This window comes from Delphinapterus leucas, chromosome 9 (assembly GCF_059928025.1).
Source record: "Delphinapterus leucas isolate spDelLeu-1000000601 "Yukka" chromosome 9, BTC_Dleu_Yukka2, whole genome shotgun sequence".
Lineage (NCBI taxonomy): Eukaryota > Metazoa > Chordata > Mammalia > Artiodactyla > Monodontidae > Delphinapterus > Delphinapterus leucas.
In genome coordinates, this window is record NC_143137.1 from 75,055,676 (window position 1) to 75,070,505 (window position 14,830).

A 14,830-nucleotide genomic window follows, 5' to 3' on the forward strand; every position below is an offset into this window, starting at 1 on the left:
TCACAGCTTTAAGAGTCTGGCTGACTATTACTGGCTCACCTGAATATTTACGGAAAATTAATATCTCTCAGAAGTCTACAAAATGCCTTCTGGCTTTAGACATTAGTAGGTTAATGGCAGTTAAAGCTTCAGATTATCCACTGATTCTTTATATCCCTATACATCCGGCAAAGAAGGGATGCGCATATTTACATTTGAAAAAAAAATCTTTCTTTAAATAACAAAACTGCTTATTTTAGTATTTTCTTGTATTGTTATCCTCAATAACAGAAGGAATAGAAGACGGGGTGTTGGTGATACATACAAATGTATTAAAGTTTATTTTAGAGCCAGAAAAGACCCAAAGCCGTCTGTCTTCCTCTTGCCTTCTGCCACGACTAACCAACATTCTGAAGAAATCACGCAAGATTAAATAATAGTCTCAAGCCAAACATTCTTATATGTACTCTGATAAATTTAACATATTCTTATGTTTTGTATGTTCTCAATTATATCTTTGCTTCCTCCTTTCCTATTATAGTTTTCCATTACTGAAATCTTCCTGTCCTTTCCTGTTACAGGATTATAGCTGGACAGACATCCGCTGCCCCTTTGAAAAACGAAGAGACGCAGCATGCGTGTTTTGGGACAATGTAGTTTACATTTTGGGTGGCTCTCAGCTTTTCCCCATAAAACGAATGGACTGCTATAATGTCGTTAAAGATAGCTGGTATTCCAAACTGGGCCCTCCAACACCTCGAGACAGCCTTGCTGCCTGCGCTGCAGAAGGCAAAATTTATACATCTGGAGGTTCCGAAGTTGGTAAGGACTTATTCAGTATTTGTGTGTGCTTTAAAGCTGAGGGTCTTGGCTTTCATATTTAAACAGAGTTGGTATTATTTGTTCAGATACTTTTTGACAAATTTAAATACGTATCTGTCATATTTTAGAGCACATTTCCCTGAAGGTTTACCGTACTCTTTCTAAGTCATTAATTTACGAGAACTTCAACTCCCTAGATTATGTTAACTGTCCATTTTTTGTCATGACAACGGTTTCATTGACGTCATCTGGATTTTAGTTTCATTGTTGCCATCTGGATTAGTTATTTTATATACGTAATATTATTTGCTTTAAAGATTTTGGAGTTTGGCTTACTCATAGACCCACATTCAGGCTTTTAAAATCTGTATTATCTTTGCTTTCTTTGTATCAGAAAAAAGTAAGAATAATCTTTTTCATTTGCTTTATTCTTTAACTTTGTTTTTTTCTTTTGGCTGCGTCGGGTCTTCGTTGTGGCATGCGGGATCTTCGTTGCGGCGCGTGGGCTTCTCTCTAGTTGTGACGTGCAGGTTTTCTGTCTCTAGTCATGGCACGCGGGCTCTGTAGTTAGCAGCACTCGGGCTGTCTAGCTGAAGCACGTGGGCCTAGTTGCCCAATCAGGGGTTGAACCAGTGTCCACTGCATTGGAAAGCAGATTATTTACTACTGGACCACCAGAGAACTCCCTATTCTTTAACTTTTTAATGTAATGATTGGTAGTGGTATCTTAAGCTTATTGATCAGAACAGGGTGTGGGTATGGGTATAAAAACCTTTCTCATTGACAGATAATTTATAAGTGTCCACTAGTGTTCGTTTATTAAATGAATAATTTTTCTAAATGAATATTCTAGATGCAGACTAGCTTTTATATGCTTTCGTCTTTTCAAGTAATCTCTTTAGCTAAATAATGGGCTTATAAAGAAAACTAGGAAGACCAAGTAAATCTAAAGTATGGAATTTAAACGTTGTCTTTTTGTTTTCTTTTATGATTTTTATATTAGCCCAAAGACTGTTTTACTTTTGGTCAGCATACTTATTTGTTTTAAGTTTCTACCCCCACTCCCACTAGATGCAAAATGAATACAAGAAAGATTATGATTTTCTAAATGTGACTTGAAAATCATAAAAGATTATGATTTTCTAAAACACTTGAGTGTTTTATAGATATAGTTTTTTGTGGAAAGTATTAGTAGATAACTTCATTTCTTCAGCATTTACTCTACTAAGTCAGTTTTTCACTTAAATGGTAACTCTTTTTAATCTGCTATATACTGTATATTTCCCTTTAGTGTCAACCGACTGAATCTGCCAAATTTGAAATGTTTAAAAAGTTAAAAAGAAGTTACTGTTAGTCATGACTATTACTTCTTCTGTTTGTTACTCTTTGAACTTTGCTCTTCATAGGCTTTGGTTTTGATAGAGACTTACAAGGGTGTTATTGCTTTTAAGCGTTAGAAAAGTCCAGAAAAGTGGGAAGGGAGCAATAATTTGATACGGTTCTAGCTTCGTTTTTCTTGGGAAAGAAAAAAAGCACTTGATCTTTAATGGTATCATTTCTAAAAGTCTTTATTGAGCTCCTAAAATGTGCAGAAGTTGCAAAACAGGATGGGTGTGTTTTGCCGTTAAAATGTATAATCAAAGTACACCAGAAACACATAACGATACTTTGAGTGTATATTCAAGAATGGACCGGCATGACTTCAGGGCCTACCCACACAACTGCTGAGAGCAGTCAGGAAGAACAGTTTTGTTAATGATGCAGTGGCTGTTGTAGAACATTAAATGACAAGCCTGAGGATACTCTCAGATAGTAGTCTTCATATTTTAAGGTATAGACTTAACCATCTGTAAACAGCTGTGTTTTTCCCCCTCTCTATAAACATTTGAGGTTCAGTTAATTCCCATCATGCATAACTGGGCTGGAAGACATACATAATGTTTCTTATTTAATTTGAAAATCTTTTGAAATCAAACCAATTTCTTTTTTTTTGTTTAATTACCAATTAATAAGTCTCTCCAGCAGATCCTTTTCTGAATATTTTCCAAGGTCTATACAAACAGGGGTAGCTTTTTCTGAAACTATTTCTACGTTTTGTTGTTGTTGATTGAGTAGAGAAAAGACTCTACAACCCTAAATTCTTTCCTCCAGTAATTAATGATTCAGCTCTACAGTCAACTCACTCCAGGCCCACATACACACTAAGTTAAGCAAATGGGGTCCTTTTCTTTTACAGGAAACTCGGCTCTGTATTTATTTGAGTGCTATGATACAAGAACTGAAAGCTGGCACACAAAGCCCAGCATGCTGACGCAGCGCTGCAGCCATGGGATGGTGGAAGCCAACGGCCTGATCTATGTTTGCGGTGGAAGTTTAGGGAACAATGTTTCTGGGCGAGTACTGAATTCCTGTGAAGTTTATGATCCTGCCACAGAAACGTATGTATCAGTTTAAAACTCTTACTACACAATTAATTGTATTCTATAAGCTCAATGGAAGAAGATATCAAAAGGCAGAAGGAACCCAGCAGAAGGATTTTTGAATGTGCTAGGGTCAGGGGCATGTTTATAGCCTTGACCCTTCCTCTACACCTTAAGAAATAGCTTGACCTTATACCCCATGGGAGCCCCTCTCTTTCTGTTCCTGCTTGTGCAATAAATAAATGTCTGTGAATAAGAAAATATGACTGATTCATCAAACTCAAAATATTTTTGTTTGAGAGATCGGGAAGTGTAGAGAGGGGGAAACAATTTATGACCAGAAGTAAATTTGCCTTTAATTAGAAATATTATGTATTGGTTCATGGCATTAATGAATCATACCCCTAGGTATAATGTCTTTTTTGAGTTTGTGCTTACTAAAGTATGTTTGGATTCATATTTATTAAATAAAATTATTCTTTTTTTAAAAATTATTTATTTATTTATTGGGCTGCGCCATGTCTTAGTTGCGGCATGTGGGATCTAGTTCCCTGACCAGGGATCAAACCCGGGCCCCCTGCATTGAGAGCACAGAGGCTTAACCACTGGACCACCAGGGAAGTCCCTAAGTAAAATATTCTTAAGTCAACTGGGAAGTAAAATAACTGCTTTTAAAAGGCAAAATACAAAGAAATAAACGGTTAGCCCGTTTTTCTGATCTTGTAATTAATGATGGAACCCATTCAGTACAGCCAAAGGATATGAGCCAGTTATTGATAGCGGGGGGTGGTAAGTATAGTGTAATTAACTAACAAGAAAATGAACACAGGTGATGTTCCAGTCAGACCTTTTGTTGATAATCAGAAACATCCAAAGACCTTCAATAAGAAAATTAACTTGCTCGTTTGAAAGGATTGTTCTTCCTTTACTAGAACAAGTTATTGGGCAAATATGTTCAACTTAAATGTTATGCCAAAGAGCCGCACCAAAACTCTTATACTCAAATTTTGTACTTAGGAAGTATTTCCAGGCTACAAAACATAGAAGTCTTCTACTCCAGCTATTGCTTTTATTAAATTAAGAGTAAAGATTTAATTATAAAATATAATTGTCATTTGTAGTTATTTATGCTTCCCACCTATTTTTGAAGGATTTAAGGAAGCAAAATCAGTAACTCCTTTCCCAAAGAAAAGTGCAATTACAATTGTTCTTTTCTCATTTTTTGCTCAACTAGTCACCCATGTTAGGGATAGAATTGAAAGAAGCTTATCTTGAAACTTATCTTTTGCTAAGTGTCTAGACTAGGAAATCTCTTGAGATCATCAAACTTAATACTTCCCAATGTTTTTTTTTTTATTATTGGAGTATAGTTGCTTTACAATGGTGTGTTAGTTTCTGCTTCACAACAAAATGAATCAGTTATATATATACATATGTTTCCATATCTCTTCCCGCTGGCGTCTCCCTCCCTCCCACCCTCCCTATCCCACCCCTGCAGGCGGTCACAAAGCACCGAACTGATCTCCCTGTGCTATGTGGCTGCTTCCCATTAGCTATCTACCTTACGTTTGGTAGTGTATATATGTCCATGCCTCTCTCTCGCTTTGTCACAGCTTACCCTTCCCCCTCCCCATATCCTCAAGTCCATTCTCTAGTAAGTCTGTGTCTTTATTCCTGTTTTACCCCTAGGTTCTTCATGACATTTTTTTTTTCTTAAATTCCATATATATGTGTTAGCATACGGTATTTGTCTCTCTCTTTCTGACTTACTTCACTCTGTATGACAGACTCTAGGTCTATCCACCTCATTACAAATAGCTCAATTTTGTTTCTTTTTATGGCTGAGTAATATTCCATTGTATATATGTGCCACATCTTCTTTATCCATTCATCCGATGATGGACACTTAGGTTGTTTCCATCTCCGGGCTATTGTAAATAGAGCTGCAATGAACATTTTGGTACATGACTCTTTTTGAATTGTGGTTTTCTCAGGGTATATGCCCAGTAGTGGGATTGCTAGGTCATATGGTTGTAGTTTTTTTAAGGAACCTCCATACTGTTCTCCATAGTGGCTGTACCAATTCACATTCCCACCAGCAGTGCAAGAGGGTTCCCTTTTTTCCACACCCTTTCCAGCATTTATTGTTTCTAGATTTTTTGATGATGGCCATTCTGACCGGTGTGAGATGATATCTCATTGTAGTTTTGATTTGCATTTCTCTAATGATTAATGATGTTGAGCATTCTTTCGTGTGTTTGTTGGCAGTCTGTATATCTTCTTTGGAGAAATGTCTATTTAGGTCTTCTGCCCATTTTTGGATTGGGTTGTTTGTTTTTTTGTTATTAAGCTGCATGAGCTGCTTATAAATTTTGGAGATTAATCCTTTGTCAGTTGCTTCATTTGCAAATATTTTCTCCCATTCTGAGGGGTGTCTTTTGGTCTTGTTTATGGTTTCCTTTGCTGTGCAAAAGCTTTTAAGTTTCATTAGGTCCCATTTGTTTTTTTTTGTTTTTATTTCCATTTCTCTAGGAGGTGGGTCAAAAAGGACCTTGCTGTGATTTATGTCATAGAGTGTCCTACCTATGTTTTCCTCTAAGAGTTTGATAGTTTCTGGCCTTACATTTAGGTCTTTATTCCATTTTGAGCTTATTTTTGTGTATGGTGTTAGGGAGTGATCTAATCTCATACTTTTACATGTCGCTGTCCAGTTTTCCCAGCACCACTTATGGAAGAGGCTGTCCTTTCTCCACTGTACATTCCTGCCTCCTTTATCAAAGATAAGGTGACCATATGTCCGTGGGTTTATCTCTGGGCTTTCTATCCTGTTCCATTGATCTATATTTCTGTTTTTGTGCCAGTACCATACTGTCTTGATTACTGTAGCTTTGCAGTATAGTCTGAAGTCAGGGAGCCTGATTCCTCCAGCTCCGTTTTTCGTTCTCAAGATTGCTTTGGCTATTTGGGGTCTTTTGTGTTTCCATACAAATTGTGAAGTTTTTTGTTCTAGTTCTGTGAGAAATGCCAGTGGTAGTTTGATAGGGATTGCATTGAATCTGTAGATTGCTTTGGGTAGTAGAGTCATTTTCACAATGCTGATTCTTCCAATCCAAGAACATGGTATATCTCTCCATCTATTTGTATCATCTTTAATTTCTTTCATCAGTGTCTTATAATTTTCTGCATACAGGTCTTTTGTCTCCTTAGGTAGGTTTATCCCTAGATATTTTATTCTTTTTGTTGCAGTGGTAAATGGGAGTGTTTTCTTGATTTCACTTTCAGATTTTTCATCCTTAGTGTATAGGAATGCCAGAGATTTCTGTGCATTAATTTTGTATCCTGTTACTTTACCAAATTCATTGATTAGCTCTACTAGTTTTCTGGTAGCATCTTTAGGATTCTCTATGTATAGTATCATGTTATCTGCAAATAGTGACAGCTTTACTTCTTCTTTTCCAATTTGGATTCCTTTTATTTCCTTTTCTTCTCTGATTGCTGTGGCTAAAACTTCCAAAACTATATTGAATAAGAGTGGTGAGAGTGGGCAACCTTGTCTTGTTCCTGATCTTAGTGGAAATGCTTTCAGTTTTTCACCATTGCGGACGATGTTGGCTGTGGGTTTGTCATATATGGCCTTTATTATGTTGAGGAAACTTCCCTCTATGCCTACTTTCTGCAGGGTTTTTATCATAAATGGGTGTTGAATTTTGTCAAATGCTTTCTCTGCATCTATTGAGATGATCATATGGTTTTTCTCCTTCAATTTGTTAATATGGTGTATCACATTGATTGATTTGCGTATATTGAAGAATCCTTGCATTCCTGGAATAAACCCCACTTGATCATGGTGTATGATCTGTTTAATGTGCTGTTGGATTCTCTTTACTAGTATTTTGTTGAGGATTTTTGCATCTATGTTCATCAGTGATATTCGCCTGTAGTTTTCTTTCTTTGTGACATCCTTGTCTGGTTTTGGTATCAGGGTGATGGTGGCCTCGTAGAATGAGTTGGGGAGTGTTCTTCCCTCTGCTATATTTTGGAAGAGTTTGAGAAGGATACTTGTTAGCTCTTCTCTAAGTGATAGAATTCGCCTGTGAAGCCATCTGGTCCTGGGCTTTTGTTTGTTGGAAGATTTTTAATCACAGTTTCAATTTCAGTGCTTGTGATTGGTCTGTTCATATTTTCTGTTTCTTCTTGATTCAGTCTTGGCAGGTTGTGCCTTTCTAAGAATTTGTCCATTTCTTCCAGGTTGTCCATTTTATTGGCATAGAGTTGCTTGTAGTAATCTCTCATGATGTTTTGTATTTCTGCAGTGTCAGTTGTTACTTCTCCTTTTTCATTTCTAATTCTACTGATTTAAGTCTTCTCCCTTTTTTTCTTGATGAGTCTGGCTAATGGTTTATCAATTTTGTTGATCTTCTCAAAGAACCAGCTTTTAGTTTTATTGATCTTTGCTATTGTTTCCTTCATTTCATTTTCATTTATTTCTGATCTGATTTTTATGATTTCTTTCCTTCTGCTAACTTTGGGGTTCTTTTGTTCTTCTTTCTCTAATTGCTTTAGGTGTATGGTTACATTGCTTATTTGAGATGCTTCTTATTTCTTAATGTAGGATTGTATTGCTGTAAACTTCCCTCTTAGAACTGCTTTTGCTGCATTCCATAGGTTTTGGGTCGTTGTATTTTAATTGTCATTTGTTTCTAGGTATTTTTTGATTTCCTCTTTGATTTCTTCAGTGATCACTTCGTTATTAAGTAGTGTATTGTTTAGCCTCCATGTGTTTGTATTTTTTACAGATCTTTTCCTGTAATTGATATCTAGTCTCATAGCGTTGTGGTCGGAAAAGATACTTGATACAATTTCAATTTTCTTAAATTTACGAAGGCTTGATTTGTGACCCAAGATATGATCTATCCTGGAGCTCATGTTCCATGAGCACTAGAGAAAAATGTGTATTCTGTTGTCTTTGGATGGAATGTCCTATAAATATCAATTAAGTCCATCTTGTTTAATGTATCATTTAAAGCTCGTGTTTCCTTATTTATTTTCATTTTGGATGATCTGTCCATTGGTGAAAGTGGGGTGTTAAAGTCCCCTACTATGAATGTGTTACTGTCGATTTCCCCTTTTATGGCTGTTAGTATTTGCCTTATGTATTGAGGTGCTCCTATGTTGGGTGCATAAATATTTACAATTGTTATATCTTCTTCTTGGATCGATCCCTTGATCATTATTTAGTATCCTTCTTTGTTTCTTCTAATAGTCTTTATTTTAAAGTGTATTTTGTCTGATATGAGAATTGCTACTCCAGCTTTCTTTTGGTTTCCATTTGCATGAAATATCTTTTTCCATCCCCTTACTTTCAGTCTGTATGTGTCTCTAGGTCTGAAGTGGGTCTCTTGTAGACAGCAAATATATGGGTCTTGTCTTTGTATCCATTCAGCCAATCTGTGTCTTTTGGTGGGAGCATTTAGTCCATTTACATTTAAGGTAATTATCGATATGTATGTTCCTATTCCCATTTTCTTAATTGTTTTGGGTTCGTTATTGTAGGTCTTTTCCTTCTCTGGTGTTTCTTGCCTAGAGAAGTTCCTTTAGCAGTTGTTGTAGAGCTGGTTTGGTGGTGCTGAACTCTCTCAGCTTTTGCTTGTCTGTAAAGGTTTTAATTTCTCCATCAAATCTGAACAAGATCCTTGCTGGGTAGAGTAATCTTGGTTTCAGGTTTTTCTCCTTCATCACTTTCAATATGTCCTGCCACTCCCTTCTGGCTTGCAGAGTTTCTGCTGAAAGATCAGCTGTTAACCTTATGGGGATTCTCTTGTGTGTTATTTGTTGTTTTTCCCTTGCTGCTTTTAATATGTTTTCTTTGTATTTAATTTTTGACAGTTTGATTAATATGTGTCTTGGCATATTTCTCCTTGTATTTATCCTGTATGGGACTCTCTGTGCTTCCTAGACTTGATTAACTATTTCCTTTCCCATGTTAGGGAAGTTTTCGACTATAATCTCTTCAAATATTTTCTCAGTCCCTTTCTTTTTCTCTTCTTCTTCTGGAACCCCTATAATTCGAATGTTGGTGCGTTTAATGTTGTCCCAGAGTCCTCTGAGACTGTCCTCAGTTCTTTTCATTCTTTTTTCTTTATTCTGCTCTGCAGTAGTTATTTCCACTATTTTATCTTCCAGGTCACTTATCCGTTCTTCTGCCTCAATTATTCTGCTATTGATCCCATCTAGAGTATTTTTCATTTCATTTATTGTGTTGTTCATCATTGTTTGTTTCATCTTTAGTTCTTCTAGGCCCTTGTTAAATGTTTCTTGCATTTTGTCTATTCTATTTCCAAGATTTTGGATCATCTTTACTATCATTATTCTGAATTCTTTTTCAGGTAGACTGCCTATTTCCTCTTCATTTGTTAGGTCTGGTGGGTTTTTATCTTGCTCCTTCATCTGCTGTGTGTTTTTCTGTCTTCTCATTTTGCTTATCTTACTGTGTTTGGGGTCTCCTTTTTGCAGGCTGCAGGTTCGTAGTTCCTGTTGTTTTTGGTGTCTGCCCCCAGTGGCTAAGGTTGGTTCAGTGGGTTGTATAGGCTTCCTGGTGAGGGGGACTAGTGCCTGTGTTGTGGTGGATGAGGCTGGATCTTGTCTTTCTGGTGGGCAGGTCCACGTCTGGTGGTGTGTTTTGGGGTGTCTGTTGACTTATTATGATTTTGGGCAGCCTCTCTGCTAATGGGTGGGGTTGTGTTCCTGTCTTGCTAGTTGTTTGGCATAGGATGTCCAGCACTGTAGCTTGCTGGTCGTTGAGTGAAGCTGGGTGCTGGTGTTGAGATGGAGATCTCTGGGAGATTTTCGCTGTTTGATATTATGTGCAGCTGGGAGGTCTCTTGTGGACCAGTGTCCTGAAGTTGGCTCTCCCACCTCAGAGGCGCAACACTAACTCCTGGCTGGAGCACCAAGAGCCTTTCATCCACACGGCTCAGAAGAAAAGGGCGAAAAAGTAGAAAGAATAAGAATAAGGAGGAGGGGGGGGAGGAAGGAAGGAAGGAGGGAGGGAGGGAGGGAGGAAGGAAGGAAAAAAAGAAAGATAAGGTAAAATAAAATAAAGTAAGATAAAATATAATAAAGTTATTAAAATAAAAAAATAATAAGAAAAAAAAACGGATGGATAGAACCCTGGAACAAATGGTGGAAGCAAAGCTATACCGACAAAATCTCACACAGAAGCATACACATACACACTCACAAAAAGAGGAAAAGGGGAAAACAATCATAAATCTTGCTCTCAAAGTCCACCTCCTCAATTTGGGATGATTCGTTGTCTAAAGGAGGGAAGGAAGGAAAGAAAGAAGATAAAGTAAAATAAAATAAAGTTATTAAAATAAAAAGTAATTATTAAGAAAAAATTTTTTTAAAAAACGGATAGAACCCTTGGACAAATGGTGGAAGCAAAGCTATACAGACAAAATCTCACACAGAAGCATACACATACACACTCACAAAAAAAGGAAAAGGGGAGAAAATAATAAATCTTGCTCTCAAAGTCCACCTCCTTATTTTGGGATGATTCGTTGTCTATTCATGTATTCCACAGCTGCAGGGTACATCAAGTTGATTGTGGAGCTTTAATCCGCTGCTTCCGAGGCTGCTAGGAGAGATTCCCCTTTCTCTTTTTTGTTCTCACAGCTCCCAGGGACTCAGCTTCGGATTTGGCCCCGCCTGTGCGTGTAGGTCGCCGGAGGGCGTCTGTTCTTTGCTCAGACAGGACGGGGTTAAAGGAGCCACTGATTCGGAGGCTCTGGCTCACTCAGGCCCGGGGTAGGGAGGGTCACGGAGTGCAGGGCAGCCTGCGGCGGCAGAGGCCCGCGTGACGTTGCACCAGCCTCGCTCCCACTGGTGCAGGTCCCGTCCCTATCCTTTTGTCTCTGTTTATTCTTTTTTCTTTTGCCCTACCCAGGTACGTGGGGGGTTTCTTGCCTTTTGGGAGGTCCGAGGTCTTCTGCCAGCGTTCAGTAGGTGTTCTGTAGGAGTTGTTCCACGTGTAGGTGTATTTCTGGTGTATCTGTGGGGAGGAAGGTGATCTCCACGTCTTACTCTTCCGCCATCTTCCCAGAAGTCTCTCTCTCCCAATGTTTTTTTAAACTGTACCTTTGTACTTGCCAGGGCACACTGGGGATACACCTTATCCTAATCTCATCATCCATCCATCCAGCTATCTATCCATCCCCTCTTATCCTAAACCATAGGAGCAGGGTATATACCAACTGTCCTCCCTCCTGTATCAGTCTCTACTTTACCTCCCATAAATCCTATACTCAAAAAGCATTACAGCATACTAGTTGGAAAACTGTAATCTCATTCATTCTGCTGCCTAACTATTGTTTCGTTTCTAAAAAATATCTTAGAGTAGAACCCATACCATATGAACTCCAGGCTTCTAATTTCTGAGATCTTTATTCAGGCAGTATCAGTGTAAATCAATATATTCTTGTTTATAGTAGCAGAGAAAGAGTATAAAGGGATTCTACAACTTCAATATTTTTTAAAACTAGGTGAATATAATCAGTTTGGGGAATATTTTAAAACTTACACAACTTAGCATTTCTTTTGTATATATTGAGCTTATGTATTAAGTTTGAATTCTCTAAATTTTCCTAAGTGAAAAGCTAGTGTGAATATAATTATCCAAATCTCATAATGAAAGATGTTATATACTACTATGATTTCCTTTCTAATATGTTGTGTCCATCCAACGTATTTTTTGTAAAACTGTTTCTTCCCAGTTTTCACAATTTTTAAAGTGTGTTTTAACTAGAATGTGTTCGATTGGAAGCTAAGAAATGAAACCTATGGAAACAACACAACACAGTTTCCACAGAATTTTGAGGAAAGCTACTGAACACTAAACTCAGGTTGGAGAGAGCAGAGACCTGGTGCATATTCTGCATGTGAATTATAGGAGGAAGGAAGAGTGTTTCACGAAGTTCCTTAATTCTAAACCTTGAGGAGACTTAGATATACATAAAACATTCTCTTATTTTATATCATAGACATATTTAGAGAAGAAAGGGTCATATGTATATTGAATTTTTCCAAGTCAGATCCTCTGTTTAACACACTGACAGCTCACTGTGTGGAGAGGCTGTGGAGGTCGAGTACTGGCTCTCCCACTTTCGAGCTGAATGCCGGTCTTTTCACCTGGAAGAGCACGTGTGTTCATCCTGAAAAACAGGAGGACTTACTTTAACTGAATGCTCAGAAAATGAGAGTGGTGACTGTCAAACCATTTTTAAAGCAAACCAAAAGTATGTAAATATAAGGCAACAAGAGTTGTTGATATTTCAGAGTTCATCATTATGCTCTAATTATGTTTTGAAAAGTTAAATGTATTAAATTATTTAAAAGAAGAGTTATGAATAACCATATTAGGGCTTCCCTGGTGGCGCAGTGGTTGAGAGTCAGCCTGCCGATGCAGGGGACACGGGTTCGTGCCCAGGTCTGGGAGGTTCCCACGTGCCGCGGAGCTGCTGGGCCGGTGAGCCATGGCCGCTGAGCCTGCGCGTCCAGAGCCTGTGCTCCGCAATGGGAGAGGCCAAAACAGTGAGAGGCCCACGTAACGCAAAAAATAAATAAATAAATAATAACCGTATTAGAGCATTACACTTATGCCAAATTGCCCTTTTTTTGTTTTTGTTTGGAGTCTTTCGATTTATATCAGCTGTTAAGAGTTGTGTGCTGGTACCACCTTCACAATCACAGATGTTAGTTATCTGTATGGGAGTACATGCAAAAGAAGAGACGGGGGTTTCCCTGGTGGCGCAGTGGTTGGGAGTCCGCCTGCCGATGCAGGGGACACGGGTTCGTGCCCCGGTCCAGGAAGATACCACATGCCGCGGAGCGGCTGGGCCCGTGAGCCATGGCCGCTGAGCCTGCACGTCCGGAGCCTGTGCTCTGCAACGGGAGAGGACACGGTGGTGAGAGGCCCGCGTACCGCAAAAAAAAAAAAAAAAGAAAGAGAGATGAATCTCATAGAAAACAACAAAATTGTCTGTGTGTTAATGCTGCTACCTATGAATTAGTATCCTTCAACCCTTGTGTCCACATTTATATTCTCAATCTCTTTCTTTATAGTAGTGCCTGTGATCACAGCAACATGCTAATAAGTTATTAAACGTGACAGAATGATAGGAGCTGCCTGAAGTTCTAAGTGTATATTTAAAGATGTATGTGTGAATAGTAACAGATATGCTAATTTGCTGATTGCTAGAGGCCCATGATAAATTTGTTTTACTTACTGTATGTAAATATTAATTAAAACCACATGTGACTAAAACCATATTAGTACCTTATGTTTTCTTACATATCTTCCCTGTTTTGTTTGTTACTGTTTTACAAGTTATTGTGAACTATAGGAAATGGATGTCTTCCAAAGACATGTTAATAGTCTCCGGATATCCTCTGTTTCCCATATCCTATTGGAGTTGAAAGGAATAAAATCCCTATTTACCCCACCTATAAATTACTGAAAACCACTGTTAAACTTTTGTTTTCTAGCTTTCCAGACATGCAGGCGCACATTTGTGTGTGTGTGTGTGTGCATGTGTACACATATGTGAGTGGTAAATGAGCGCTTACTTGGGATAACAAACCTTTCTTATAAATTTGTATGAGTCCTTTTACTTCTTGTGAACCTGTATACTAAAAACTTTCCTTTGTTTTTTCAGATGGACTGAGCTGTGTCCAATGATTGAAGCCAGGAAGAATCATGGACTGGTATTTGTAAAAGACAAGATATTTGCTGTGGGTGGTCAGAATGGCTTAGGTATGTGAAATTAGTTCACTTTTTCAACTTTCACAATGAATTTGCTGATATTTCCTTATCTTAAGTTATGAAAATGTTTCTTGATCACATATCTCATTAGACTTTTTATAGTTTCTGTGAACTAACGGTTTATGAAACATTGTAATACATTTAACATTTCTGTCTATGAATGTAGGTAATAGCCACCAGTCATTGTGACAGTCTCAGGTGGCTTTAGCACATTTCCAAATACCCTCTGGGGAATGGTATCACATTAGCTTAAGAGCTATTGAGTGGGGACTTCCCTGGTGGTCCAGTGGCTAAGACTCCATGCTCCCAATGCAGGGGGCCCGGGTTCGATTCCTGGTCTGGGAACTAGATCCCACATGCTGCAACTAAGAGTTCACATACCACAACTAAAGATCCCACATGCCACAACTAAGACCTGACACAGCCAAATAAATAAATATTTAAAAACAAAACAGAACAAAACTGTTGAGTGACAGAAACATTTGAACTTTAATATAACTTTTTAACTTTTAGGACTTGTATCCAGGCTCTGAATGGCAGTGTTTCCTAAACATTTTTAAACGTTGCATGAAAATATCGGTACTACTTTTTTAAATGAGTAAATTTGATCTTTTTATTTTCTTAAATAATGTACTAAAGAATCTTAAATAATTGCTTTTAATAATGTAGAATTTGGACTGAATCTATAGATAAGATTCCACAAAGCTTATTTTAGTCAGTACCTTTAATCACTACTTAAGTATAACAAAGAAATAGCTTTATTTCTTTCTTCTGTCTCTATCCA

General features: G+C 37.9%; 1 protein-coding gene across 4 annotated transcripts in view; it reads left to right on the top strand.

Moving 5' to 3' along the window:
* Positions 1-14,830, top strand: part of KLHL7 (kelch like family member 7) — a 63,569-nt gene that overhangs the window by 46,920 nt on the left and 1,819 nt on the right. For all 4 annotated transcript variants that reach the window (XM_022588022.2, XM_022588031.2, XM_022588040.2 and 1 more), the window contains 3 exons: positions 561-801; positions 3,038-3,239; positions 13,940-14,037. In XM_022588022.2, the coding sequence (XP_022443730.1) occupies positions 561-801; positions 3,038-3,239; positions 13,940-14,037 (541 nt within the window). The remainder of the gene's footprint in view (positions 1-560; positions 802-3,037; positions 3,240-13,939; positions 14,038-14,830) is intronic.